Genomic DNA, 23,823 nt, shown 5'->3' on the forward strand with positions numbered 1-23,823 from the left:
CATCAGCTTTTATCCAAAATTTATTGACAGCAGGTGGGCAGGGGGGCCCCTCCTCCCCTCCCCCCGGCGACGGCCACGTCGGTCGGCCCAAGGGGAGGGACGCTGCCTTCACCCGCCGCCCAGGGCTCCGGGGGGGGGGAGGGGACTCAGTGCTGCTTTCGCCGGAAGGAGCATCCTGGAATAAAGAAAAGAGCGGGCGGTCAGGGCCGGGTGAGAGGGACAAGGGGGGGAAGGGGACACCGGGGACCCTCTTTGGGCATCGAGGGGGGACAGGGGGCCTCTTACCTTCTGTGAGCCGGGCCTTTCCCCCCGTGGGCTGGCAGAGGACGGTGGAGCAGCCGACGCAGAGGACCACCGTCTGTGCGTGGCTGAAGACGGTGGTGATTTTATAGCATCCTAGGGCGGGCGGAGCGACAGTTAGAAACCCCTCGAGGGGAAGCATCCCCGACCCGAATCCCCAGCACGCCCCGGCCCAACCCGCCACCTCCAAAGCGGGTACCGGGCCCGGCACCGGACCTCCATCCCTCGCTCACGTCCCGGGATCTTCCCGGGACCCAGACGGGAGATGCGTGAAACGGATATGCGGAGAAAGGGGTAGACGGAGAGGGAAGGGTCAGGGGGGTGGGACGGTCCGCGCCGGGCCGCCGGAGGACGTCTAACGAGCGGACCGTGGTCCGCGCGGGGTCACTAGGGGAGTGTAGCCTGTGGGTTGGCCCGTGCCGGGTCCCGGCGGGAGAGTCTAGTCAGTCGGATTTACGGCACGCTTGCTGTGTGCGGAGGAACGCTGTGCTGAGCGCTTCGGAAAGTACGCCGCGACGAAAGAGAAACACGTTCCCTGCCTGCAACAAGCTTAGTCTAGAGAACTAGACTGTAGGGAGTCATGGGGGTGGTCTGTGGGGGCAGTGTGGCTCAGCGGAAAGAGCCCCGGCTTGGGAGTCAGAGGTCGTGGGTTCTAATCCCGCCTCCGCCACTTGTCAGCTATGGGGCTTTGGGCGAGTCACTTCACTGGGCCTCAGCTGGAAAAGGAGGGTGGAGATTGTGAGCCCCAAGTGTGACGACCTCATTACCTTGGAACTACCCTGGTGCTCGCAACAGTGCTTGGCACATAGTAAGTGCTTAGCAAATACCATCACTAATATCACTAGTGGGGGAATCTAGGGTGCGGAAGGGTCAGTGAGGGGTCACTGGGGGGGGGGGAACCAAAGTGTGGGCTAATCCACGGTTCGTTCATTCACTCAAGAGTATTTATTGAGCGCTTACTGTGCGCAGAGCACTGCACTAAGCGCTTGGAATGGACAATTCGGCAACAGACAGCGGCCATCCCTGCCCAGTGAGGGGCTCACGGTTTAAATGGTGGGTCACCGGGGGCTCAGCCCGCCACCCCCGCCGCACTGTCCACTCCAAGCGCTCAGTGCAGCGCCCTGCACCTAATAAGCGCCCCAAAACTACTAGATGACGGGCGGGGCGCAGCCCCCATCTCTCCCCCCGCCCACCTGGGCACTTCACATCCATGAAATAGGAGTTGGGGCTCTGCACCAGCCGCTTCTTCTTGTGTTTCCGCTTCTCCTCCTCGGGGGACGGATGCAGGAGGTCTTTGGCGAGCTAAGGCGGAGAATGGGCGGTTAGCAAGGCCCGTCTCCCGCCCGGCCCGGGGCCCCCCCTCCATCCCCTCCCCCCCCCCCGTCGCCATCTTGGGCCTCGCTCGCGGCCGCGCGGGGTCGGGGGTCGGGTGGGCCTCGCCGGCCGCCGTAGCCGCCCGGGCCCCGCAACGCCCGGCCGCCGGGGGGGAGGACGGCGGGTCCCGGCGAGGCCCCGGGGAGCCCGGCGGCGGAAGGGGCAGCGCGGGCCCCGGCCAGAGCCACTCACAGGCATGTTCGCGCGGGGAGGCCGTCACCGCCGGAAAGGAGCGAAAGCGGAAATCCTGCGCTTTTTAAACGGGCCCCAGAGCGGAAGTGACGCGACGGCCAGCCCGCGCCGCCATCTTAGGGAGGTCGTCCCCCGCTCCCCTCGCGGGGCGGCGGCCATGTTGGGAAGGTCGGGGAGGCCCGTCGGTGGGGTGGTGAGGAGGGGACGGCCATGTTGGGGAGGTCAGAGCGGCACGTGGAGGCGAGGTGGCGGACGGCCATGTCGGGAAGGTCGGGGCGGCACATCTGCGGGGGGGGGGGAGGTGGCGGGCGGCCACGTTGGGGTGGTCACAGCGTCACATGGGAGAGGTGGCGGCAGCCATATTGGGAAGGTCAGAGTGACGTGGGGGGGTGAGGTGGCGGGCGGCCATGTTGGGGAGGTCGGGGTGGCACGTGGGGGGAGTGAGGTGGCGGGCGGCCATATTGGGAAGGTCAGAGCGGCACGTCTGGGGGAGGTTCGGGCGGCCATGTTGGGGAGGTCGGGGCCACCCCCGGGGATGGCGGAGCCGGGGCTTCCCCGGAGGGGAGGAGAAAGGGGAGGAGGCCGGGGACGTCGTGGAAGGCGGCGCTGGCAGGCGGGGGGATGGACGCGTTGGCCTCTGCCCGAAGCCAAACGGCGACAGCGCGCCCATCTCGGTCCTGGGAGCCAGAGGATCTGCGTGCTAATCCCGCCCCCGCCCCTCGTCTGGCCGTCACCTTGGGCGAGCCCCTGCACTTCGGTGCCCTCGTCTGTAAAAGCAGGGATGACCACTGTGAGCCCTAAACGAGACAACCTCATCTCCTTCTGGCTACCCCAGCGCTTAGAACAGCGTCTGACCCATCGTGAGCGCTTAATAATAACGATAATGTTGGTACTTGATAAGCGCTTCCTCTGTGCCGAGCACCGTTCTAAGCGCTGGGGGGAGATCCAGGGTCATCGGGTGGTCCCACGTGGGGCTCGCAGTCTTCATCCCCATTTTCCAGATGGGGTCACTGAGGCCCAGAGAAGTGAAGCCACTCGCCCACAGTCACACAGCTGACAAGGGGCAGAGCCTGGATTCGAACCCATGACCTCGGACTCTCAAGCCCGGGCTCTTTCCACTGAGCCACGCTGCTTCTCGGGGGTAATAAACAATATATCCAAATGAGCACAGTGCTGAGGGGAGGAGCAGAGGGTGGGGTGGGGATGGTATTATAACCATCGTGATAACGATGATGGGATTTGTTAAGCGCTTATTATGTGCCAAGTACTGTTCTAAGCGCTGGGAGGGGATACAAGGAGGACAACCTGGACAACCTAGGTGGACGTCCACAGCCTTAATCCCCGTTTTACAGGTGAGGAAGCTGAGGCCCAGAGAAGAAGAAGAATAAGGTCGGCATTTGTGAAGCGCTTACTATGTGCAGAGCACTGTTCTAAGCGCTGGGGGAGATACAGGGGAATCAGGTGGTCCCACGTGAGGCTCACAGAGTAATAATAATGTTGGTACTTGTTAAGCGCTTACTATGGGCAGAGCACCGTTCTAAGCGCTGGGGGAGATATACAGGGTAATGAGGTTGTCCCACGTGAGGCTCACAGTCTTCATCCCCATTTGACAGATGAGGGAACTGAGGCCCAGACAAGTGAAGTGACTTGCCCAAAGTCACACAGCTGACAATAATAATAATAATAATAATGTTGGTATTTATTAAGCGCTTACTATGTGCCGAGCACTGTTCTAAGCGCTGGGGTAGACACAGGGGAATCAGGTTGTCCCACGTGGGGCTCACAGTCTTCATCCCCATTTTACAGATGAGGGAACTGAGGCACCGAGAAGTGAAGTGACTTGCCCCCAGTCACACAGCTGACAAGTGGCAGAGCCGGGGTTCGAACCCATGACCTCTGACTCCAAAGCCCCGGCTCTTTCCAGTGAGCCACGCTGCTTCTCAAGCAACGGAGCCGGGATTAGAACCCGCGACCTCTGATTCCCAAGCCCGGGCTCTTTCCACTGAGATGTGAATAGATCTATAATTCTATTTATTTATGTTGATGCCACTGATGCCTGTTCCCTTGTTTTGCTGTCGGTCTCCCCCCTTCTAGACTTTTTGGGAGCCCGTTGTGAGCAAGGATTATCTCTCTTTATTGCTGTTGTATTCATCCAATCAATCATATTTATTCATTCAATAGTAATAATGTTGGTATTTGTTAAGCGCTTACTATGTGCAGAGCACTGTTTTAAGCGCTGGGGGAGATACAGGGTCATCAGGTTGTCCCACGGGAGGCTCACAGTCTTAATCCCCATTTTACAGATGAGGTAACTGAGGCACAGAGAAGGGAAGTGACCTGCCCACAGTCACACAGCTGACAAGTGGCAGAGCCGGGAGTCGAACTCATGACCTCTGACTCCGAAGCCCAGGCTCTTTCCACTGAGCCATGCTGCTTCCCATGCTAGTAGTATTTATTGAGCGCTTACTATGTGCAGAGCACTGTACTAAGTGCTTGAAATGTACAATTCAACAACAGATAGAGACAATCCCTTATTGAGCGCTTACTGTGTGCAGAGCACTGTACTAAGCGCTTGGGAAGTGCCTGGGTTCTAATCCCACTGTGCCCCTTACTTGCTGTGTGACCTTGGGCAGGTCACTTCACTCTCTGTCCCTCAGTTCCCTCATCTGTAAAATGGGGATGAAGACTGTGAACCCCATGGGGGACAGGGACTGTGTCCAACCTGATGAGCTTGGATCTACCCCTGCGCTTAGTACAGTGTCTGGCATAGATAAGCGCTTAACAACTACTGAATATATTATTATTATTATTGAGAAGCAGCGTGGCTCAGTGGAAAGAGCCCGGACTTGGGAGTCAGAGGTCATGGGTTCGAATCCCTTCTCTGCCACTTGTCAGCTGTGTGACTGTGGGCGAGTCACTTCACTTCTCTGGGCCTCAGTTCCCTCATCTGTCAAATGGGGATGAAGACTGTGAGCCTCACGTGGGACAACCTCATTACCCTGTATATCTCCCCCAGCGCTTAGAACGGTGCTCTGCCCATAGTAAGCGCTTAACAAGTACCAACATTATTATTATTATCAGTTGTGTGACCTTGGGCAAGTCACTTCACTTCGCTGGGCCTCAGTTCCCTCATCTGCAAAATGGGGATGAAGACCGTGAGCCCCACGGGGGACAACCTGATGACCTTGTATCTCCCCCGGCGCTTAGAGCGGTGCTCTGCACAGAGTAAGCGCTTAACCAATACCAACAGTATTATTATTATTACTACACAGTAAGCGTTCAATAAATAAATTGAATAAATAAATAAATAAATAAATAAATAAATAAATAAATAAATAAATATAGCGTTGTTCAAGCGCTTAGTACCTTGCTCTGCACGTAATAAGCGCTCAATAAATAGTATTGAATGAAAATATCACTCGCGGAGCCTGCGTGTCACAGCCCCTCGTGGCCACTGGGGGGCGGGCTTTGCCACGATTTCCCCCTCTCCCCCGTCCCCAAAGACTCCTGGCTTAAATAAATTCATATTTATTTCTATTAATACCCGTCTCCCCCTCGCAACGGGCTCACAGTCTAAACGGGGGCGGGGACAGACATCAATACAAATAAATAAAATAACAGATACGGAGGTCTAAGTGGTGGGGGGCCGGGAACGGGCCCGGGGGGAAGAGCAAAGGGAGCAAGCCAGGGCCATCCAGAAGGGAGTGGGAGATGAGGAAAGGTAGGGCTTAGTCTGGGAAGGCCTCTTGGAGGAGGTAGGTGGGTCTTTAGTAAGGCTTTAAAAGGGGGGAGAGGAAAAGTGGGGCTCAGCCAGGGAAGGCTTCTTGGAGGAGGCGGGCCTTCAATAAGCCTTTGAAAGGGGGGAGAGGAAAAGTGGGGCTCGGCCAGGGAAGGCCTCTTGGAGGAGGCGGGCCTTCAATAAGCCTTTGAAAGGGAGGGGAGGAAAAGTGGGGCTCAGCCAGGGAAGGCCTCTTGGAGGAGGTGGGTCTTCAGTAAGGCTTTAAAAGAGGGGGAGAGGAAAAGTGGGGCTGAGTCAGGGAAGGCCTCTTGGAGGTGGTGGGTCTTCAGTAAGGCTTTAAAAGGGGAGTCAGGGAAGGCCTCTTGGAAGTGGTGGGTCTTCAGTAAGCCTTTAAAGGGGGGAGAGGAAAAGTGGGGCTGAGTCAGGGAAGGCCTCTTGGAGGTGGTGGGTCTTCAGTAAGGCTTTAAAAGGGGGGTCAGGGAAGGCCTCTTGGAAGTGGTGGGTCTTCAGTAAGCCTTTAAAGGGGGGAGAGGAAAAGTGGGGCTCAGTCAGGGAAGGCCTCTTGGAGGTGGGCCTTCAGTAAGGCTTTGAAAGGGGGAAGAATGGTGGTCTGTGCGATCTGGGGAGGGAGGCCGTTCCAGGCCAGAGGCAGGACGGGGGTCGGGGGTCAGCGGCCCCACAGGCGAGACGGAGAAGGTTGGCATTGGAGGAGTGAAGTGTGCCAGCTGGCCTGGAGGAGGAGAGCAACGAGGTGGCCTGGGAGGGGGCCAAGGGACCCAATCTTTTAGACTGCGAGCCCGTCGTCGGGCAGGGACCGTCTCTATCGGTTGCCGGATTGTACTTTCCAAGCGCTTAGTCCAGTGTTCTGCACACAGGAAGCGCTCGGTCGACACGACTGAATGAACGCCAACGGTGAGGAGCTTTTGTAAGCGCTCAGTAAATACGATAGCCTGAAATACGATCGAATGAACTTGTCCAGCCTGCCAGGCGTCCCCCCCGCCCCGCTCACTCCTGGGGTTCATTCGCTCATTCAACCCTACTTACTGAGCGCTTACGGTGTGCGGAGCACTGTCCTAAGCGCTTGGAAAAGTGCAGTGGGGCACTAAAGAGAGGCGCTCCCGGGCCCCCCGTCCCGTCCCGTCCGTCATCCCGACCCCGGGACCCCCGACCCTGGGCTTCCCAACAGTTGGGTGGGCGGGAGGAGGCCGGTGGGGGAGGGGACAGAGGAGGGGGCGGGTCCCGGCCTCTCCCGGCCTTTCCCGGCCGCTCCCGGAGCTGGAAGGAGGAAATCGGTGGCTGGCCTGGGCCGAGCCCGGCCCGCCCGCTCCGTCCCCCCCCGGTGCCCCCCGGAGCCCCCCGGTGCCATGGCCAAAGCCTACGACCACCTGTTCAAGCTGCTGCTGATCGGAGACTCCGGGGTGGGCAAGACGTGTCTCATCATCCGCTTCGCCGAGGACAACTTCTCCGGAACTTACATCTCCACCATCGGTGGGCTTCCCGCCACGGGACCCTCCCCGCCCCCTCCCCACCCCACCCCCCCCGGGCCCCTGCTTAGGATTTGGGGGGGGTCTGGGGTTCAGCAAGGGGTGGCCCATGGGTGTCCGTCCGTCCCCCCCCCCCGCCTCCCCGGGCCTTGGCGGGCGGGGATGGGCCCTCCCCGATTCCGTTGGATGGTCCTCCTCCGCAGCGCTGGGCACAGTGCTCCGCGCACGTTAGGCACTCAGTGAATCGACCGATTGAGGGGCTTCCCTCCCCTCCAGGCATCGACTTCAAGATCCGCACCGTGGTCGTCGAGGGGAAGAAGATCAAACTGCAAGTCTGGTGAGTGAGACCTGACCCCCCCCCCCCCGACCCCTGACCCCTGACCCCTGACCCCCCCAGCTGGCCCCTTTCCCTCCTCCCGAGTGCTCCCCGTCCCTCCTGCCCCCCGTGCCCCTCCTGCCCCCCGTGCCCCTCCTGCCCGCCTCCAGTGCCCCCCGTCCACCCCCTTCCCCCCGTTCCAGGGACACGGCCGGGCAGGAGCGATTCAAAACCATCACGACGGCTTATTACCGCGGGGCTATGGTATGGGCACCCCCTCGGGGGTGGGCAAGGGGAGGGGGACACCTCCCGGAGGGGGTCGACCGGGTGGGAGGGACCCTGGCGTCCGGCACGAAGGGGGGCGGGGGCCAATTCTGGGGGAGGGGGACACCCCCTGCGTGGGAGGGGGGGCTCCTCCTCTTCATCCCCCCCTTTCCCTCCCCCACCCTCCCCAGGGCATCATCCTGGTGTACGACATCACCGACGAGAAGTCCTTCGAAAACATCCAGAATTGGATGAAGACCATCAAGGAGGTGGGGAGGGGGGCCGGGGAGGGGGAGTCTCCCCCACCGTCTCCCCCAACCCGGCCCACATCCTCCCCCACCCTCACTGTGCGCAGAACGCCTCGGCCGGGGTGGAGCGGCTGCTCCTGGGGAACAAGTGTGACATGGAGGCCAAGAGGAAGGTGCAGCAGGAACGGGCCCAGAAGGTAATAATAGCAGTCAGCATCGTCGTCGTCAAAATAATTATGGTGTTTCATTCAACGGTATTTATTGAGCGCTTACTATGTGCGGAGCACTGTACTAAGCACGTGGAATGGACAATTGGGCAAAAGATAGAGACCATCCCTGCCCCTCGACGGGCTCACAGTCTAATGGGGGGAGACGGACGGACAAAAACAAGACGACTTAATCACGATAAATAGAATCAAGGGGATGGACACCTCATTAATAAAATAAGTGCTTACTGTGTGCCAAGCACTGCTTTAAGCGCTGGGGTAGATACCCGATAATCAGGTTGTCCCACGGGGGGCTCGCGCTTTTTAACACTTTTGAGGACAGAGCGTGGTTCCGTGGTAAGAGCCCAGGCTTGGGAGCCAGAGGTCACGGATTCTAATCCCGGAGCCTCCACTTGTCACCTGTGTGGCTTTGGACAAATCACTTCACTTCTCTGGGCCTCAGTGATCTCGTCTGTCAAATGGGGATGAAGACCGTGAGCCCCACGGGGGACAACCTCATTACCCTGTATCTACCCCAGGGCTCAGAACAGTGCTTGGCACATAGTAAGCGCTTAACAAATACCATTATTATTATTATTACTAATAACCCCCATTTTACAGATGAGGTCAGTGAGACCCAGAGAAGTGAAGTGACTTGCCCTAGGTCACCCAGCAGGCAAGTGGCGGAGGCGGGATTAGGCGGGAGGAGGCTGGAGGCAAGGAGGTCAGCGAGGAGGCCGTAAATTCACTGTGGGCAGGGAATGTGTCTACCGACCTCTGTTGTATTGTCCTAGTGTACTCTCCCAAGCGCTTAGTACAATGCTCTGCACACAGTAAGCCCTCACTAAGTCCGATCCGAATGAAAGTGGTTGGATTAATGTGGGAGCAGTTTGGATGGAGAGGAAGGGGAGGATTTTAGAGGTGTCGCAAAGGTGGAACTGCCAGGATTTGGGGGCTGACTGAATCTGGAGGTCGAAAGAGGGAGTCGATCGTCCAGTCAGTCGTGCTTACTGTGTGCAGAACACTGTATTAAGCGCTTGGGAGAGGACAACAGACATATTCCCTGCCCACAACGAGCTTACAGTTTAGAGAGGGAGACAGGCATTAATAGAAATAAAGAAATGAGAGCGATGGACATAAGCGGTGTGGGGCCGGGAGGGGGATGAATACAGGGAGCGAGTCGGGGCGACGCGGAAGGGAGTGGGAGAAGGGAAAAGGAGGGCTCAGGCAGGGAAGGCCTCTTGGAGGGTCAGTGGGTCCGTCAGTCCATGAGTGGCCTTTTCGGAGGGCAGAGCCTGGTCCAAGCCCTGGGGCGAGGCTGAGGGACGGGCAGGGGAGCCGACGACGGAGGGGCGGTAGGCCTGCCCTGCCAACACGGGGCCGTCAGCGAGTGTGGGCGGATGGGCCCCCCCCCGCCCCCGCTTCCCCTCCCTCACGCCCCCCTCTCCCTCCCCGCCCCCTCTCCCCACCCCCCACAGCTGGCCCAGGAGTACGGGGTCCGGTTCTTCGAGACCAGCGCCAAATCCAGCCTCAACGTGGACGAGGTGGGTGAGCGGGCCCAGTGGCGGGGAGGGGGATGGGGGGCACAGGAAGGGCACGGTGCCTGCCCTCTGACCCCCCCTCCTCTGCTCCGACCCCCCCCACCTATCCTCTCTGCCTCGGCCCTGACCCCCCGCCCTTGCCTTTCTCCCCGGTCCACTCTGCTCCGACCCCCTCTCCGTCCCCTTCCTCCCCCTATTCCGACTCTGTGAGCGTTCAGTAAATACAACCGACCGACCGACCGACTGCCCTTCCCCACCCTCCCGCCCCAGGCCTTCAACTCCCTGGCCCGAGACATCCTGCTGAAGACCACTCGGAAATCCGTGAGTGCCCCGGTCCCGTTCCCCCGCCGTAGTCCCCCGCGGCTGGCTCTCCACCTCCCCTCACCCGGGTCTCGTCCCCCCCTCCCCGCCTCCCACTCCAGGGCCTCGGCTCGGGGGGACAACCCGTCGACCCGCCCAACGGCCAGAAGAAAAGCAGCGGCAAGTGCAGCCTCGGCTAGGGACCGGACCCCCGCCCCTCCGTCCGTTCCCTCCGCCTGCTGCCCCTCTGTCCGGCCGGCCGACCCCCCGCCGCTCCTCTGTCCGTCCTTCCCCCCGCCCAGCCCTGCCCAACCTCAGCGGAGCCAAGGGGGAGTCCGGGTCGGTGGGGAGTCGGGAGGGAGAGGAAGGGAAGGCGGGAAAGGGGAGAGGAGAGGGGAAGGAAGGAGGATGAGTGGAGGAGAAGTGCGGTGGGGGAGAAGACGGGGGCGAGGAGCTTTGGGAGGACGATAGAGGTGGAGCGGGGGAAGAGGGTGAAGGAGGTGGAGAAGGGTGGGGGGAGACGAGGTGGGGAGGAGAAGAGTTAGAGTGGGGGAAGAAGGGAAGAGGAGGGGGAGAGGAATAGGGAGAAGGAGGGGGAGAGGAGAGCGGAAGATGGGGCGACTGTGGTGAGCAGAAAAGACGGCAGGAGCAGAGAGTAAGAGCAAGAAGCTGCAGGGACATCCGAAGCGAAGAAGATGGACCCCCTCTCCCACAAAAAACCCACAGCTTCCTTCCTCCCGGCACCCCCCCATCCCGAATCCCGATACCCAAACTTGTAACTGGAGGGGAAAACGTGTAAATAGATCTACTGGTTTGTTGGCCGGGGGCCGGAGCTGAGGCCGACTCAGTATTAAAGACTCCCGTTTGCACACCTGGCCCTGTGTCCATCAATCGGTGGTATTTATTGAGCGCTCACTGTGTGCGGAGCACCGTGCTAAGCGCTCGGGAGAGGACCACGCAACAGTCGGTCAACACGTTCCCTCCCGGCCCACAATAATTGATAACTGTGGTATTGGTTAATCACTTACTATGGGCCGGGCGTCGTTTATAACCGCTGGGGTAGATACGAGCTAATCAGATTGGACGCAGTCCCTGTCCCATATTCAGGCGCGCGGTCTTCATCCCCATTTTACAGATGAGGGAACTGAGGCCCCGTGAAGTGAAGCGACTTGCCCAAGGTCACCCGGCAGACAGGTGGCGGAGGCGAGATTAGAACGCAGGCCCTTCTGACACCCGGGCTGTAGCCGCTAGGCTACACTGCTTCCCCAAACAAGCTTAATCTGGTGTTCATCCTTTCCTTGCCTGCCCTCACCTCCTCCCCCAAATCCTGCCCCCTCCCCACGTCACAGACGATGGAGTTCTCCCCCGATTAGACCGTAAGCCCGTCAAACGGCAGGGACTGTCTCTATCTGTTGCCGACTTGTTCATCCCAAGCGCTTAGTACAGTGCTCTGCACATAGTAAGCGCTCAATAAATACTATTGAATGAATGAATGAATGAATGAGTTCCTGGGAAAATCTGTTTCTGCCCCCGGCTCCAGCCCGCTGGCCTGATCTTTCTCACCCCTGCACCCCCAAACTGCGACCCTATGAGAAGCAGCGTGGCCTAGTGGCTAGAGCCCGGGGCCTGCGAGTCAGAAGGACCTGGGTTCTAATGCCGGCTCCGTCATTTGTCTGTTGTGTGACCTAGGGCAGGTCACTTCACTTCTCTGGGCTTCAGTCTGTTCTCCAGAGATTGTGAGCCCATCGTGGGACCTGATAAACTCCCTACCTACCCTGGTGCTTACAATAATGCTTGGCATGTAGTAAGTGCTTAGAACAGTGCCTGGCACCTAGTAAGCGCTTGATAAATACCACTATTATTAATAGTAATAATAATGTTGGTATTTGTTAAGCGCTTGCTATGTGCAGAGCACTGTTCTGAGCGCTGGGATAGATACAGAGTAATCGGGTTGTCCCACGTGAGGCTCCCAGTCTTCATCCCCATTTGACAGATGAGGTCACTGAGGCACAGAGAAGTGAAGTGACTTGCTCAGAGTCACACAGCTGACAAGTGGCGGAGCCGGGATTTGAACCCATGACCTCTGACTCCCAAGCCCATGCTCTTTCCACTGAGCCACGCTGCTCCTCTAGTAGTAGTAACATCCTTTCCCCCCGTCCTACATGTAAGCCCCTTGTGGGGCCTGATTAACTTGACTAACCCCAGCACTTAGAATAATGCTTGGCGCATAGGGAAGCAGCGTGGCCTAGTGGATGGAGCCCGGGCCCGGGAGTCAGAAGGTCCTGGGTGCTAATCCCTGCTCCGCCGCATGTCTGCTGGGTGACCTTGGGCAAGTCACTTCTCTGTGCCTCAGTTCCCTCATCTGTAAAATGGGGATGAAGGCCGTGAGCCTGAATGTGGGACAGGGCCTGCGTCCAACCTGATTCGTCCGTATCTACCCCCGTGCTTAGAACAGTGGTTGCCACACAGCTTAAATACCATAATACAATAATAACCATAAGTGGTGAGTGCTCAGCACTTGGAACGGTGATTGGCACATCGTAAGCGCTTAGCAAATGCCGTCGTCATTATTATCATCATTATTATTATCATTAACAGATACCACAATAATAATCAGTATCCTCCTAATGCCCCGTCCTGGTGTCCATCATCCCACTCCAGCCAATGGGTGGGAAGGATTAGCATCGTCTCCCCCGATTAGACTGTGAGCCCATCAATGGGCAGGGATCGTCTCTATCTGTTGCCGAATTGTCCATTCCAAGCGCTTAGTACAATGCTCTGCCTATAGTAAGCGCTCAATAAATACTATTGAATGAATGAATGAATGAATGAATGAATGAATGAATGAATGAATGAATGAATGAAAGGATTCCTCGGGGCGGGGGAGCCGGGCCCGAGCCCTGGTGACGTGGAGGCCGCGGCGCCTGCGCCCAGGGGGCCACCGGAAAGGACTACAACCCCCAGCATGCAATGGGGGACGGACCGGAAATCCCCGGCGGCCCGCGCACTACACATCCCAGCATGCACTGGGGCCACCCTCGCCCTCATTGGCCGCCGCCTCGGTGGGCGGGGCTCGACCACAACCGCCCGCGGCCTAAGATGGCGGCGCTGGGGGCGGAAGCGGAGGTGAGGAGAGGGACGGGCCTCGGCGGAGGGGGGCGGGGGGCGACGACGACGACGACAGGGGGATTGATTGTCGTCCGTCTGTCGCGACAGGTGGCGGTGTGAACGGGGACTCCGTCCCCCGATGCGGAGGGAGCCGGGGAGAGAGCGGGGGAGGCGGCGGGCGGCCCCCGGGCTCCCGCGAGATCTCCTCCTCCTCGCCGGCCTGCTCTGCGCCTGCGCCCTGAAGCTCGGGTGAGAACTCATTCATTCATTCATTCATTCATTCATTCACTCATTCCTTCAGTAGTCTTTATTGTGTGTGCAGAGCACTGTTCTAAGCGCTGGGGGAGATACGGGGGAATGAGGTGGTCCCACGTGAGGCTCCCAGTCTTCATCCCCATTTTCCAGATGAGGTCACTGAGGCCCAGGGAAGGGAAGTGACTCGCCCACAGTCACCCAGCTGACAAGCGGCAGAGCCGGGATTCGAACCCATGACCTCTGACTCCCAAGCCCGGGCTCTTTCCACTGAGCCACGCTGCTTCTCTAGACAGCGTGTCCATATAGAGACACCCATATATAAACATATACACACAAGCACATACGCACACATATACACACATCTCTCTATACATATATGTACACACACACACATATAAACATATACATACACACACATATATATACACAAACACATACACACACACGCACATATATACACACATCTCTCTCTCTACATATATGTACAAGCAGCGTGGCGCAGTGGAAAGAGCACGGGCTTTGGAGTCAGGGCTCATGAGTTCGAATCCCAGCTCTGCCACTTGTCGGCTGGGTGACTGTGGGCAAGTCACTTAACTTCTCTGTGCCTCAGTTCCCTCATCTGTCAAATGGGGATTAAGACTGTGAGCCCAACTTGGGACAACCTGATTCCCCTGTGTCTACCCTGCGCTTAGAACAGTGCTCTGCACATAGTAAGCGCTTAACAAATACCAACAAATACCAACATTATACACACACACACACACGTGTATACTTATTAGCCAACATATATATATACAAGCACACATGCACATATATATACATGTACATTTATTATTTATTCACTTATTTATAGTGTCTGCCTCCCCCTCTAGACTGTCAGCTCCCTGCGCTCAGGAATTGTCTCTTTTATTACTGCATTGGAATTTCCCAAGCGCTTAGTCCAGTGCTCTGCACCCAGTAAGCCCCCACTAAATAAGGTTGAATGAATGAAAGCTCGCTGTAGGCAGGAATGTGTCTGTTCTTTCCTTCAGTCGTATTTATGGAGTGCTTACTAGGTGTGGAGCGCTGGACTAAGCGCTTTGTCTGTTGTTATATTGCCCTCTTCCAAAAGCTTAGTAGTTTTGTACACAGCGAGCGCTCAGTAAATACAATTGAATGAATGAATGAATGAAAGATCGTGGTGGGCAGGAATTTCTGTTGTTATATTGCCCTCTCCCAAATGCTTAGTACAGTGTTTTGCACAGAGTAAGTGCTCGATAAATACAGTAGAATGAGTGAATGAAAGCTCATTGTGGGCAGGAATGTGTCTGTTATGTTGTCCTCTCCCAAACACTTAGTATGGTGTTTTGCACATGGTAAGCGCTCAATAAGTACCGTTGAATGAATGAAAGCTCGTGGGCAGGGATGTGTTGTTATAGTGTCCTCCCCCAAACGCTTACTACAGTGCTCTGCACACAGTAAGCACTCAATAAATATGATTGAATTAACGAAAGCTTGTTGTGGGCAGGAATGTGTCTGTTGTTATATTGCCCTCCCCCAGATGCTTAGTACAGTGCTCTGAACACAGTAAGCGCTCAATAAATATGATTGAATGAATGAAAGCTCGTTGTGGGAAGGAATGTGTCTTGTTATATTGCCCTCTTCCAGTTAGTGCAGTGTTTTGCACACAGTAAGTGTCCAATAAATACGATTGAATGAATGACCCCTCCTCTCACAGTTCTACAGAAGCCCCAGTCAAGGACCTGGAGAAGCCGGCAGGTGAGTAATAATAATAATAATAATAACCGTGGTATTTAATTCATTCATTCATTCAATAGTATTTATTGAGCGCTTACTATATGCAGAGCACTGTACTAAACGCTTGGAATGAACAAGTCGGCAACAGATAGAGACGGTCCCTGCCGTTTGACGGGCTTACGGTCTAATCGGGGGAGACGGACAGACGAGAACAAGGGCGATAAATAGAGTCAAGGGGGAGAACATCTCGTAACAAGGGCGACTAAATAGAATCAAGGCGATGAACAATTCATTAACAAAATAAATAGGGTAAAGAAAATATATACAGTTGAGCAGACGAGTACAGTGCTGAGGGGATTTAAGTGATTATTATGTACCGAGCACCGTTCTAAGCACTGGGGTCGTTACAAGATGATTAGGTTAGACACGGTTAGACCTGGGGCTCACGGTCTCAATCTCCCTTTTACAGATGAGGGAACTGAGGCCCGGGGAACTGAGGCCCAGAGAAGTGAAGCGACTTGCCCAGGGTCACCCAGCAGACAAGTGGTGGAGTTGGGATTAGAACCCAGGTCCTTCTGCCTCCCAGGCCCGAGCTCTAGCCAATAGGCCGTGCTGCTTCTCAGAGGGCTGGGTTCTGGGGGAAGGAGGCACGCGGGGAGACCGCCGACGCGGGGGGCTGCAGTCGGAGGGAGCGAGGTTAGACTGGAGTGAGGGAGGGAGGACCCGCCGGGGGCCGCGGGCGTGTGTGGACGCCCCGTTCCCGGCCGCTGCTCTGCCTTCCAGCCACAGACGCGCCCCCGTGCTGGCTGGTGGAAGAGTTTGTGGTGGTCGAGCCATGTGGCGAGTGCACGAGCTTCAAGGCGGTGAGTCCCACCCCTCCAGACTCCGGGCGGCACCCCCCGACCCGGCCCGGAGGAGGAGACGCGGTCCCTGCCCTCACAGGGCTGCCTCTCCGGGACGGCTCACAGCGCGCGCGCGCACTGTGCCGACCACGGGGATAGGAGAAGGGGAGGACGGGGGGCGGTGGACACCCCATCCCCGCCTCTGAGCCCCTGCCAGTTCGAGGGGTGCAGAGACGGGACACACACCATGCCGTGGGGGCTAAGTAAGAGCACACGTACTGTGCTGACTGCTGAGATGGCACAAGGTGGGGGGGACACCATCCCCGCCTCTGAGCGCCTGCCAGTTTGGGGGTGCAGAGACGGGGACCCTCCCCCCGCCACCCAACAAATGCACCCCCAACTGTCCCCCGCACCCGGTTCGTTGCCCGAGCAGAAGATGGTGCCTGAATGCAGCACAACGGGCTTCGTGGAGAAGATCAGCTGCACCGCCAGCAAGAAGGAGAGATTGAAGAGGTGAGAGGGCAGGGCCGGCCGGCGCCGCGGCGCTTGGGCCCGGCTTCGGCCCCTGCCCGTCGTGGCTCCTCGGGGAGGCGGGGATCCGGCCGAGGGGAGGGAGCGAAGCCAGAAATAAGGGGGACCCCTCGGGCCGGGGTATCCGCAGGGAGGGGGAGATAGGGCCTGCTGTGGGACCCCCAGCGTAATAATAACAGCGATGCCACTCATTAAATGCTCACTATGGGCCAAGCACTGTTCTAAGCGCTGGGTCGATACCAGCTAATCAGGCTGGACGCAGGTCCCGTCCCTCCCCGGGCTCGGAGGATGGGACCGAGGGCCAGAGAAGTGAAGCGACTTGCCCAGGGCCCCTCAGCAGCCAGGCGGCGGAGCCGGGATTAGAACCCAGGTCCTTCTGACGCCCAAGCCCGGGCTGTCTCCCCTAGGTCACGCTGCTTGTCAAGTCAGCCCTTCCGGTGGGGGCGGTTGGGGTTTCAGCAGGGCAACGCGGGGGGCTGGTGGGGAGGGAGGGTGTGCTGTGGGTCCTGGGGTAAGCGGCTCGACCTCTCTGTTCTCCTGTGTTTCCTCGCCCGCCCCCCCCCCAGCTGCCGGTCAGCGCACATGGAGCACCGGGCCTTCTGGCGCTTCGAGGCGGCCGCCCTGGGCCTGGCCGCCGTCTTTGCCGGCCTCGTCCTCTGCCGCCAGCGCCTGCTGGACCGCCGGGCTCTGGAGAAGGTCCGCAAGCAGATCGAGTCCATCTGAGGGGGGTGGGCGCTGGCCCCCCGTCCCCCTCCCCCCGACACACGCGCGCCCCCCGCACCCCGTCCCCGCGGAGCCATTAAAGAGACCAAGCGGTCGCCCGAGCCAGACGCCCATGCTGAGTTCTCGGACGCACGTCCGGGGGCCGGGATCCGGGCCGGGTTTAGTGTCCCGGACGGCCGGGTCACGTCTCGTCGACGTGCGGCACGGCCTCGCCCGCCCCCTCCCCCCGTGGCGGAGCCGTTGGGGGGCGGCGCCTCCCCGGGCTGGGCGGGGGGCGGCTGGGGAGACCCAGGCGGCGGCCGCCGTCTGCGTGAGGATGTGTCAGGACACCACTGGATGGGGCAGAGAGGGGCGAGGGGGAGCTCGGGAGGTAGCGACCCCTCCCATCTCGGCCCGGCGTCGTCCCCCCGCCCGACCTCCGGCGGGCTTGTAGGCGTCGGGCCGGGCCTGAGATCCAGCCGGCGGCCCCCCGCCGAAGGGGCTGTAGCTCGGGAGGATGAGGAGAGCCAGGAAGTCATTCTCCACCCACATACAGTCATTCAGTAGTATTTATTGAGCGCTTACTATGTGCAGAGCACTGGACTAAGCGCTCGGAATGGACAGATCGGCAACAGAGAGAGACGGTCCCTGCCCTTTGACGGGCTCACGGTCTAATCGGGGGAGACGGGCAGACGAGAACGATGGCAATAGAGTCAAGGGGAAGAACATCTCATTAAAACAATGGCAAATAAATAGAATCGGGGTGATGTACATCTCATTTAACTAAATAAATAGGGTGATGAAGATATATACAGTTGAGCGGACGAGTACGGTGCCGAGGGGAAGGGAGAGGGGGGAGAAGGGGGTTTAGCTGTGGAGAGGTGAAGGGGGGGTAGAGGGACAAGGGGGAAACTCTGTCTGGGAAGGCTTCTCGGAGGAGGTGAGCTTTAAGTAGGGATTTGAAGAGGGGAAGAGAATTAGATTGTCGGAGGTGAGGAGGGAGGGCGTTGCGGGACCACCGCGGGAGGACGGGGCCCGGGGGCGGACGGCGGGATAGGCGAGACCGAGGACGGTGAGGAGGTGGGTGGCGGAGGAGTGGGGTGGGCGGGAGAAAGAGAAGGGAGGAGAGGTAGGAAGGGGCGAGGGGATGGAGAGTTTTTGTTTGGAGTGGAGGTCGATAGGCAACCACTGGAGGTGTTTAAGAAGGGGAGTGACAGGCCCAGAACGTTCCTGCGGGAAGATGAGCCGGGCAGCGGAGTGAACAATAGACCGGAGCGGGGCGAGAGAGGAGGAAGGGACGTCAGAGAGAAGGCTGACACAGTAGCCTAGCCGGGATATTACGAGCCACCCCACGCCACCCCGGCCCCTCCAGAAAGTTCTCCACCCACCCACCCACACGAAACCACGTCCCTGGGGGCAGTGGTCCTCGCCCCATGCACAGTGCCGGGGGGCCGGGGCCCGCGCAGGGGCCTACCAGGACACAGGTGCTGGTCTGAGCGGCCTTGTGGGACATCTGCGTCACCGGGGCCTGGAGCTGCTGCGGCTGAGCCACCAGGGAGCTGGGGAAGAGGGAGAGGGCCGCCGGGGTCCCCTGCCGACCCGGCTGCCCGGCCCCGCCTCTGCCCCGGCCCCCTCCCGCACACGTCGTGCTTCTCCAGCTCCCGCAGCTTCTTCTGCAACTCCTGGTTCTGGACGGAGCAGGTGGCCACCCTGAGGGCAAGACAGTCGGTCAGTCCTAACTATCGCGCGCTTTCGGTGCCCGCGGCGCCGGCCCGAGCGGGCGGGAGAGTGCGGTACGGCAACGGAGCGGACACGTTCCCAGCCCGGAGGGTGCCCGCCCGGCCCCCGCTCCTCCCCGTGGGCCCGGAGAAGCACGTGTACAGGGTGAGGGGTACTGACGCGCTGATTACACGGTATCATCCGTGTACACGGGCCGCGCCCGGCTCTGTCACGGGAGGGTAGGCCAGGGGGCCAACAAGGCCCTCTCGGGGCTGGTCGGGTGTGCAGAAGGGTGGATGCGGCGGGGGCCGCCGGCGCAGGGGTGTTTGTGTACGTGTGTCCCGTGGGTGCCGTCGTGTACCTGCTCTCCAGCCCGTCGACGTATTCTTTCTTGCGCCTCCGGCTGTCCTGGGCCGACTACCTGTTCCGGATTTTCCCGCGGCCCTTCTTCAGCGACCGCTCCTGGGCGGGGGGAGCAGGGGGACCCGCTGACTCCTTTCCCACCCCCCTCCGTCGATCCGATTCACTGAGCGTATAATAAGAATTATGGTACTCGTCAAGCGTTTACTAGGTGCCAAGCACTGTTCTCCGCACCGGGGCGGGTAGGAGTTAGGTTCCTGCCCTGCATGGGGATCACTCTCATCCCCGGTTTTTACAGATCAGGAAACTGAGGCATAGAGTTGGTAGGTTCCCTGCCCCTAAGGAGCCGATAGTCCAGAGGGGGGAGGCAGAAGCTCGTTGAAGGCCGGGAATGCGTCTGTTCATTGTCGTATCGTCCTCTCCCAAGCGCTTAGTACGGTGCTCTGCACACAGTAAGCGCTCAAATATGAATGAATGCTCGTAAGCAGGTAATGGGTCTGCTCATTCTGTTGTACTCATTCATTCAGTCGTATTTAATGAGCACTTACTGTGTGCAAAGCCCTACGCTAAGGGCTTGGGAGAGTAATAATTGTGCTATGTGTTAGGCGCTTACTCTGTGTCAGGCACTGTCCCAAGCGCTGGGGTAGATAGAGGCAAATCAGGGTGGACGCAGTCCCCGTCCCACGAGCGACTCGCGGTCTCGATCCCCGTTCTCCAGATGAGGGAACTGAGGCCCAGAGAAGGAAGTGACTTGGCCAAGGCCACGCAGCAGACAGGTGGCGGAGCCGGGATGAGAACGTGACCTGAGTCCCGGGCCCGGGCTCTACCCACTAGGCCACGCCGCTTCTCTGTGTTACCCGTTCCCCGCCCACCGGGAGCTTAGAGAAGCAGCGTGGCTCAGTGGAAAGAGCATGGGCTTTGGAGTCAGAGGTCATGAGTTCGAATCCCCGCTCTGCCACTGGTCAGCTGTGTGACTGTGGGCGAGTCACTTCACTTCTCTGGGCCTCAGTTCCCTCATCTGTAAAATGGGGATTAAGACCGCGAGCCCCACGTGGGACAACCCGATTCCCCCGTGTCTCCCCCAGCGCTTAGAACGGTGCTCTGCACCTAGTAAGCGCTTAACAGGTACCAACATTATTATTATTATTATTACACCGAGTACAGCGCTTGGCCCAGAGGAAGCGCTCAATAAATACGATCGACGGGCGAGTACGAGGTATAAATCGAGGCTCCGTGGGGTCCGGCCCCCGGATCGGGGCTTACCTTGGTGAGGGGCAGCTGGTGAGGCAGGGTGACCCCCCTCCTGCCCGAGCAGCCGTTTCTCTTCATCCGTCACGAGCAGTGGCTGGGCACGGAGAGGGCACCGTCACGGCCGCCCGGGACCCCTGCCCGCCGACCCTCCCCCTTCCCCGTCTTTGGGGTCGCCGGGGTCTCCGCGGGGGCTTCGCGCCCGCTGCGGGGGGCGGGGGCGGGCCTCGGGGAATCAGCAGCGGGGGGCTCCACTCGTCTGGGGGGAGAATGAGGATAGTCAGGCCCCCTTCCCTTCCCCCTAGCCCCCTTCCCTAAATAAGCGGCGTGGCTTAGCGGAAAGAGCCCAGGCCTGGGAGTCGGAGGTCATGGGTTCTAATCCCTGCTCTGCCCCTCGTCAGCTGTGTGACTTTGAGTAGGTCATTTCACTTCTCCGTGCCTCAGTTCCCTCATCTGTCAAAGGGGGATGAAGACCGCGAGCCCCACGTGGGACAACACGACGACCTTGGCTCTCCCCCAGCGCTTAGAACGGTGCTCGGCCGGGAGGAAGCGCTTACCCAAATACCGTCGTCATACCTGGATCCGCTCCGGCGCTCACCAAATACCCTCGTTTATCACTGTTACCCGGGCTCTACACCGGCGCTCAGTACGGCGCCCGGCCCTTAGCTAGCGGCTATGGGATCCGCTGGCTATCATTACAGTTCCCTTCTGAACCGTGATAGTAATGTGGAGAAGCAGTGTGGCTCAGTGGAAAGAGTCCGGGCTTGGGAGCCGGAGGTCATGGGTTCAAACCCCCGCTCAGCTGCTTGTCAGCTGGGTGACTTTGGGCGAGTCGCTTCACTTCCCTCATCTGCCAAATGGGGATGAAGACTGGGAGCCCCACGTGGGACCACCTCATCACCTTGGATCCTCTCCAGCGCTTAGAACAGTGCTGGGCACCTAGTGAGCGCTTAACAGACGCCCTCGTTAATGAGTTCCGGGTGGGGGTGGTCCCCGGGGGCGGCCACTGACCCAGGTGGAGAGGAGGCCCGGGGAGAGGGGTGGGGGGCCCGCCCCGCTGCCGTCCCCTATGAGGAAGGGGGCGGCCGGAGGGTCGGGGGGCCCCCACCTCCATCCTGGGGAGACGGGGCGGGGGCCTCAACTACACCATCCCTCCCCGGGACGGGACGACACCCTCTTCCCCCCCCCGCGCACACACCTGTCCCCCCCCCACCTGGGCGCACACACACCTCTGTACCCCCTCTCTCCTGGGCGCGCGCACCTGTCCGTCACTCCTCCCCTGGGCGCGCGCACCTGTCCCCCCAATCACCTGGGCGCGCGCACCTGTCCCCCTCCCCCCCACCCGGGGGCACGCACTTGTACCCCCCCCTCCCACACACACACCTGGGTGCACACTCTTGTACCCTAAGCCCGTCAAACGGCAGGGACCGTCTCTATCTGTTGCCGACCTGTTCATCCCAAGCGCTTAGTCCAGTGCTCTGCACATAGTAAGCGCTCAATAAATACTATGGAATGAATGAATACCCCCTCCCACGTGGGCGCACGCACCTGTCCCCCTTCCCCCCCCGGGCGCACACTCCCGCACCCCCCCCGCCCCCCCCCCCGGTCACACACACACACACCTGTACCTCCTCTTCACCTGGGCCCAAACACCTGCACTGCCTCACCTGGGCGCACGCACACCCTTATCCCCCTTGCACCTGGGCGCGCTCACACCTGCCCCCCCTTCACCTGGGCTCCTCCCCCCGACCCCCCCCCCCCACCCCGCGCCCTCTCTCCCCTCCGGGATCTCCGCATCCCGCACCGACCCCGCTCAAGCGGCCCGCCCGGCAGGCGCCTTAAAGGGGGAGAGGCCGGCAGGTGTCGCCCCTTTAAGGGTGGGCGGGCGGCGTCCCCTCGCCCGACCGAAGGGCCATTGTGACGTCACGGGCGGGGGCGCTCCTCTCTCCCCATTGGCGGCCTCCGCCGGCCCTCCGACCAATGGGGCGCGGGGGGGGGGACGATTTGTCAGGTCGGGATTGGCCGGCTCGTCGCTCTCCTCTCTCCCGCCGGCCAACCCGGGGGCGGGGACTCGGTCCCGGGAGGGGGGAGGGGGAAAGTGCGGGGGCTCGGCCCACGTGACCCGGGGGCGGGAAGGGGCGCGCGCGCTCGCCCGCGCGCTCGAGCCACGTGACCCGGGCGGGCCCCACGCGGCGAGCGGTGCAGTTAAGCCGCCGGGCCGAGGACCGATGAATATTCATGAGGTCGCTCCCGCCCCTCATCTCTCCTCCCCCCAAACGTCCCCCCCCCCCCCCCCCCCCGCCGCGGGTTGTTTTTCGTTTTTGCTTTTCATGGCGTTTAATAATATAATAATCATCGTAATGGCATTTGTTAAGCGCTTACTATGTGCTGAGCGCTGGGGGAGATAATCAGGTGGTCCCACGTGGGGCTCACATTTTTTAATCCCCATTTTAAATAATATAATAATGTCGGTATTTGTTAAGCGCTTACTCTGTGCAGAGCACTGTGCTAAACGCTGGGGGAGACACAGGGGAATCAGGTTGCCCCACGTGAGGCTCCCGGTCTTCATCCCCATTTGACAGATGAGGGAACTGAGGCCCGGAGAAGTGAAGCAGCGTGGCTCAGTGGAAAGAGCACGGGCATTGGAGTCAGGGCTCATGAGTTCGAATCCCAGCTCTGCCACTTGTCGGCTGTGTGACTGTGGGCAAGTCACTTAACTTCTCTGTGCCTCAGTTCCCTCATCTGTCAAATGGGGATTAAGTCTGTGAGCCCCACGTGGGACAACCTGATTCCCCTATGTCTACCCCAGCGCTTAGAACAGTGCTCGGCACATAGGAAGCGCTTAACAAATACCAACATTATTATTGACTTGCCCACAGTCACACAGCTGGCAAGTGGGCGAGCCGGGATTCGAACCCATGACCGCTGACTCCAAAGCCCGGGCTCTTTCCACTGAGCCACGCTGCGTCTCTCCAGTCCTGTGACCGGGCGGGAATGATGTGTCTGCATTTCCATGGTTTGCTCATGTGAATCTGATGTGTTCCAGCCCCCGGCTCTGGAACTTTAAGCCTCCTTATCTGTCCATTGCTGACCTCTCCTCCCTGCAGATTGGAAGTTACACCTCACCTCACGGCAGGTTCCAGGTCTCCCCGTCTTTTATCCCTCCTTTGACTAACACTTTTTTTAATGGTATTTGTCCAGCACTTTGTGCCAGGCACTGTACTAAGCGCTGGGGTTGTCACAAGCCCGTCGGTTTGGACACTGTCCCAGGCCCGCGTGGGTTTCATTCATTCAGTCGTATTTATCGAGCGCTTACCGTGTGCAGAGCACTGTACTAAGCACTTGGGAGAGTCCAAT

At 59.4% G+C, this 23,823-nt stretch overlaps 3 protein-coding genes and 1 long non-coding RNA gene across 6 annotated transcripts; 2 read left to right on the top strand and 2 right to left on the bottom strand.

Annotated features, from left to right (window-relative positions):
- Positions 1-2: 2 nt before the first annotated feature.
- RPS27 (ribosomal protein S27) lies at positions 3-1,947 on the bottom strand. The gene is made up of 4 exons (XM_029054821.2): positions 1,867-1,947; positions 1,494-1,602; positions 286-396; positions 3-175 (listed from the first exon to the last, which is right to left on the bottom strand). Exons 1-4 carry the CDS (start codon positions 1,870-1,872, stop codon positions 147-149), a joined length of 255 nt encoding a protein of 84 aa, XP_028910654.1. The 5' UTR covers positions 1,873-1,947; the 3' UTR covers positions 3-146.
- A 4,924-nt stretch (positions 1,948-6,871) lies between these two features.
- On the top strand, positions 6,872-10,343 carry RAB13 (RAB13, member RAS oncogene family). Its single transcript, XM_029054819.2, has 8 exons — positions 6,872-7,093; positions 7,366-7,426; positions 7,609-7,669; positions 7,861-7,938; positions 8,025-8,114; positions 9,602-9,667; positions 9,935-9,985; positions 10,087-10,343. The coding sequence occupies exons 1-8, from the start codon at positions 6,970-6,972 to the stop codon at positions 10,162-10,164; spliced, it is 609 nt and encodes a 202-aa protein (XP_028910652.1). The 5' UTR covers positions 6,872-6,969; the 3' UTR covers positions 10,165-10,343.
- Positions 10,344-12,987: 2,644 nt separating this feature from the next.
- Positions 12,988-17,268, top strand: JTB (jumping translocation breakpoint). The gene is made up of 6 exons (XM_029054820.2): positions 12,988-13,090; positions 13,181-13,321; positions 15,045-15,085; positions 15,848-15,927; positions 16,340-16,419; positions 17,004-17,268. Exons 2-6 carry the CDS (start codon positions 13,212-13,214, stop codon positions 17,158-17,160), a joined length of 468 nt encoding a protein of 155 aa, XP_028910653.1. The 5' UTR covers positions 12,988-13,090; positions 13,181-13,211; the 3' UTR covers positions 17,161-17,268.
- Positions 17,269-18,330: 1,062 nt separating this feature from the next.
- LOC114807930 lies at positions 18,331-21,261 on the bottom strand. 3 transcript variants are annotated; one of them, XR_003755930.1, is made up of 4 exons: positions 20,482-20,688; positions 19,220-19,320; positions 18,614-18,849; positions 18,331-18,369 (listed from the first exon to the last, which is right to left on the bottom strand). It is a non-coding gene; the product is annotated as an uncharacterized LOC114807930 (long non-coding RNA). The 3 variants fall into 3 exon arrangements; XR_003755929.1 differs by lacking the exon at positions 18,331-18,369 and adding an exon at positions 21,024-21,261 and having other exon boundaries at positions 18,432-18,849; positions 20,482-20,563; XR_003755928.1 differs by lacking the exon at positions 18,331-18,369 and having other exon boundaries at positions 18,432-18,849.
- Between the last annotated feature and the right edge of the window lie 2,562 nt (positions 21,262-23,823).

Source organism: Ornithorhynchus anatinus, chromosome X5 (assembly GCF_004115215.2).
Source record: "Ornithorhynchus anatinus isolate Pmale09 chromosome X5, mOrnAna1.pri.v4, whole genome shotgun sequence".
NCBI lineage: Eukaryota > Metazoa > Chordata > Mammalia > Monotremata > Ornithorhynchidae > Ornithorhynchus > Ornithorhynchus anatinus.

Bases quoted from the DNA above. Each gene is read 5' to 3' on its own strand.
- RPS27 (XM_029054821.2), bottom strand. The intron at 397-1,493 runs GTGGGCGGGGGG...CGCCCGCCCTAG, and splicing joins CATGGATGTGAAGTGCCCAG to GATGCTATAAAATCACCACC. The intron at 176-285 runs GTAAGAGGCCCC...TCTTTATTCCAG, and splicing joins AAAGGCCCGGCTCACAGAAG to GATGCTCCTTCCGGCGAAAG.
- RAB13 (XM_029054819.2), top strand. From the start codon at position 6,970: ATGGCCAAAGCCTACGACCACCTGTTCAAGCTGCTGCTGATCGGAGAC. The intron at 7,427-7,608 runs GTGAGTGAGACC...CCCCCGTTCCAG, and splicing joins AAGATCAAACTGCAAGTCTG to GGACACGGCCGGGCAGGAGC. The intron at 7,939-8,024 runs GTGGGGAGGGGG...CACTGTGCGCAG, and splicing joins GGATGAAGACCATCAAGGAG to AACGCCTCGGCCGGGGTGGA.
- JTB (XM_029054820.2), top strand. From the start codon at position 13,212: ATGCGGAGGGAGCCGGGGAGAGAGCGGGGGAGGCGGCGGGCGGCCCCC. The intron at 13,322-15,044 runs GTGAGAACTCAT...CTCCTCTCACAG, and splicing joins GCCTGCGCCCTGAAGCTCGG to TTCTACAGAAGCCCCAGTCA. The intron at 16,420-17,003 runs GTGAGAGGGCAG...CCCCCCCCCCAG, and splicing joins AAGAAGGAGAGATTGAAGAG to CTGCCGGTCAGCGCACATGG.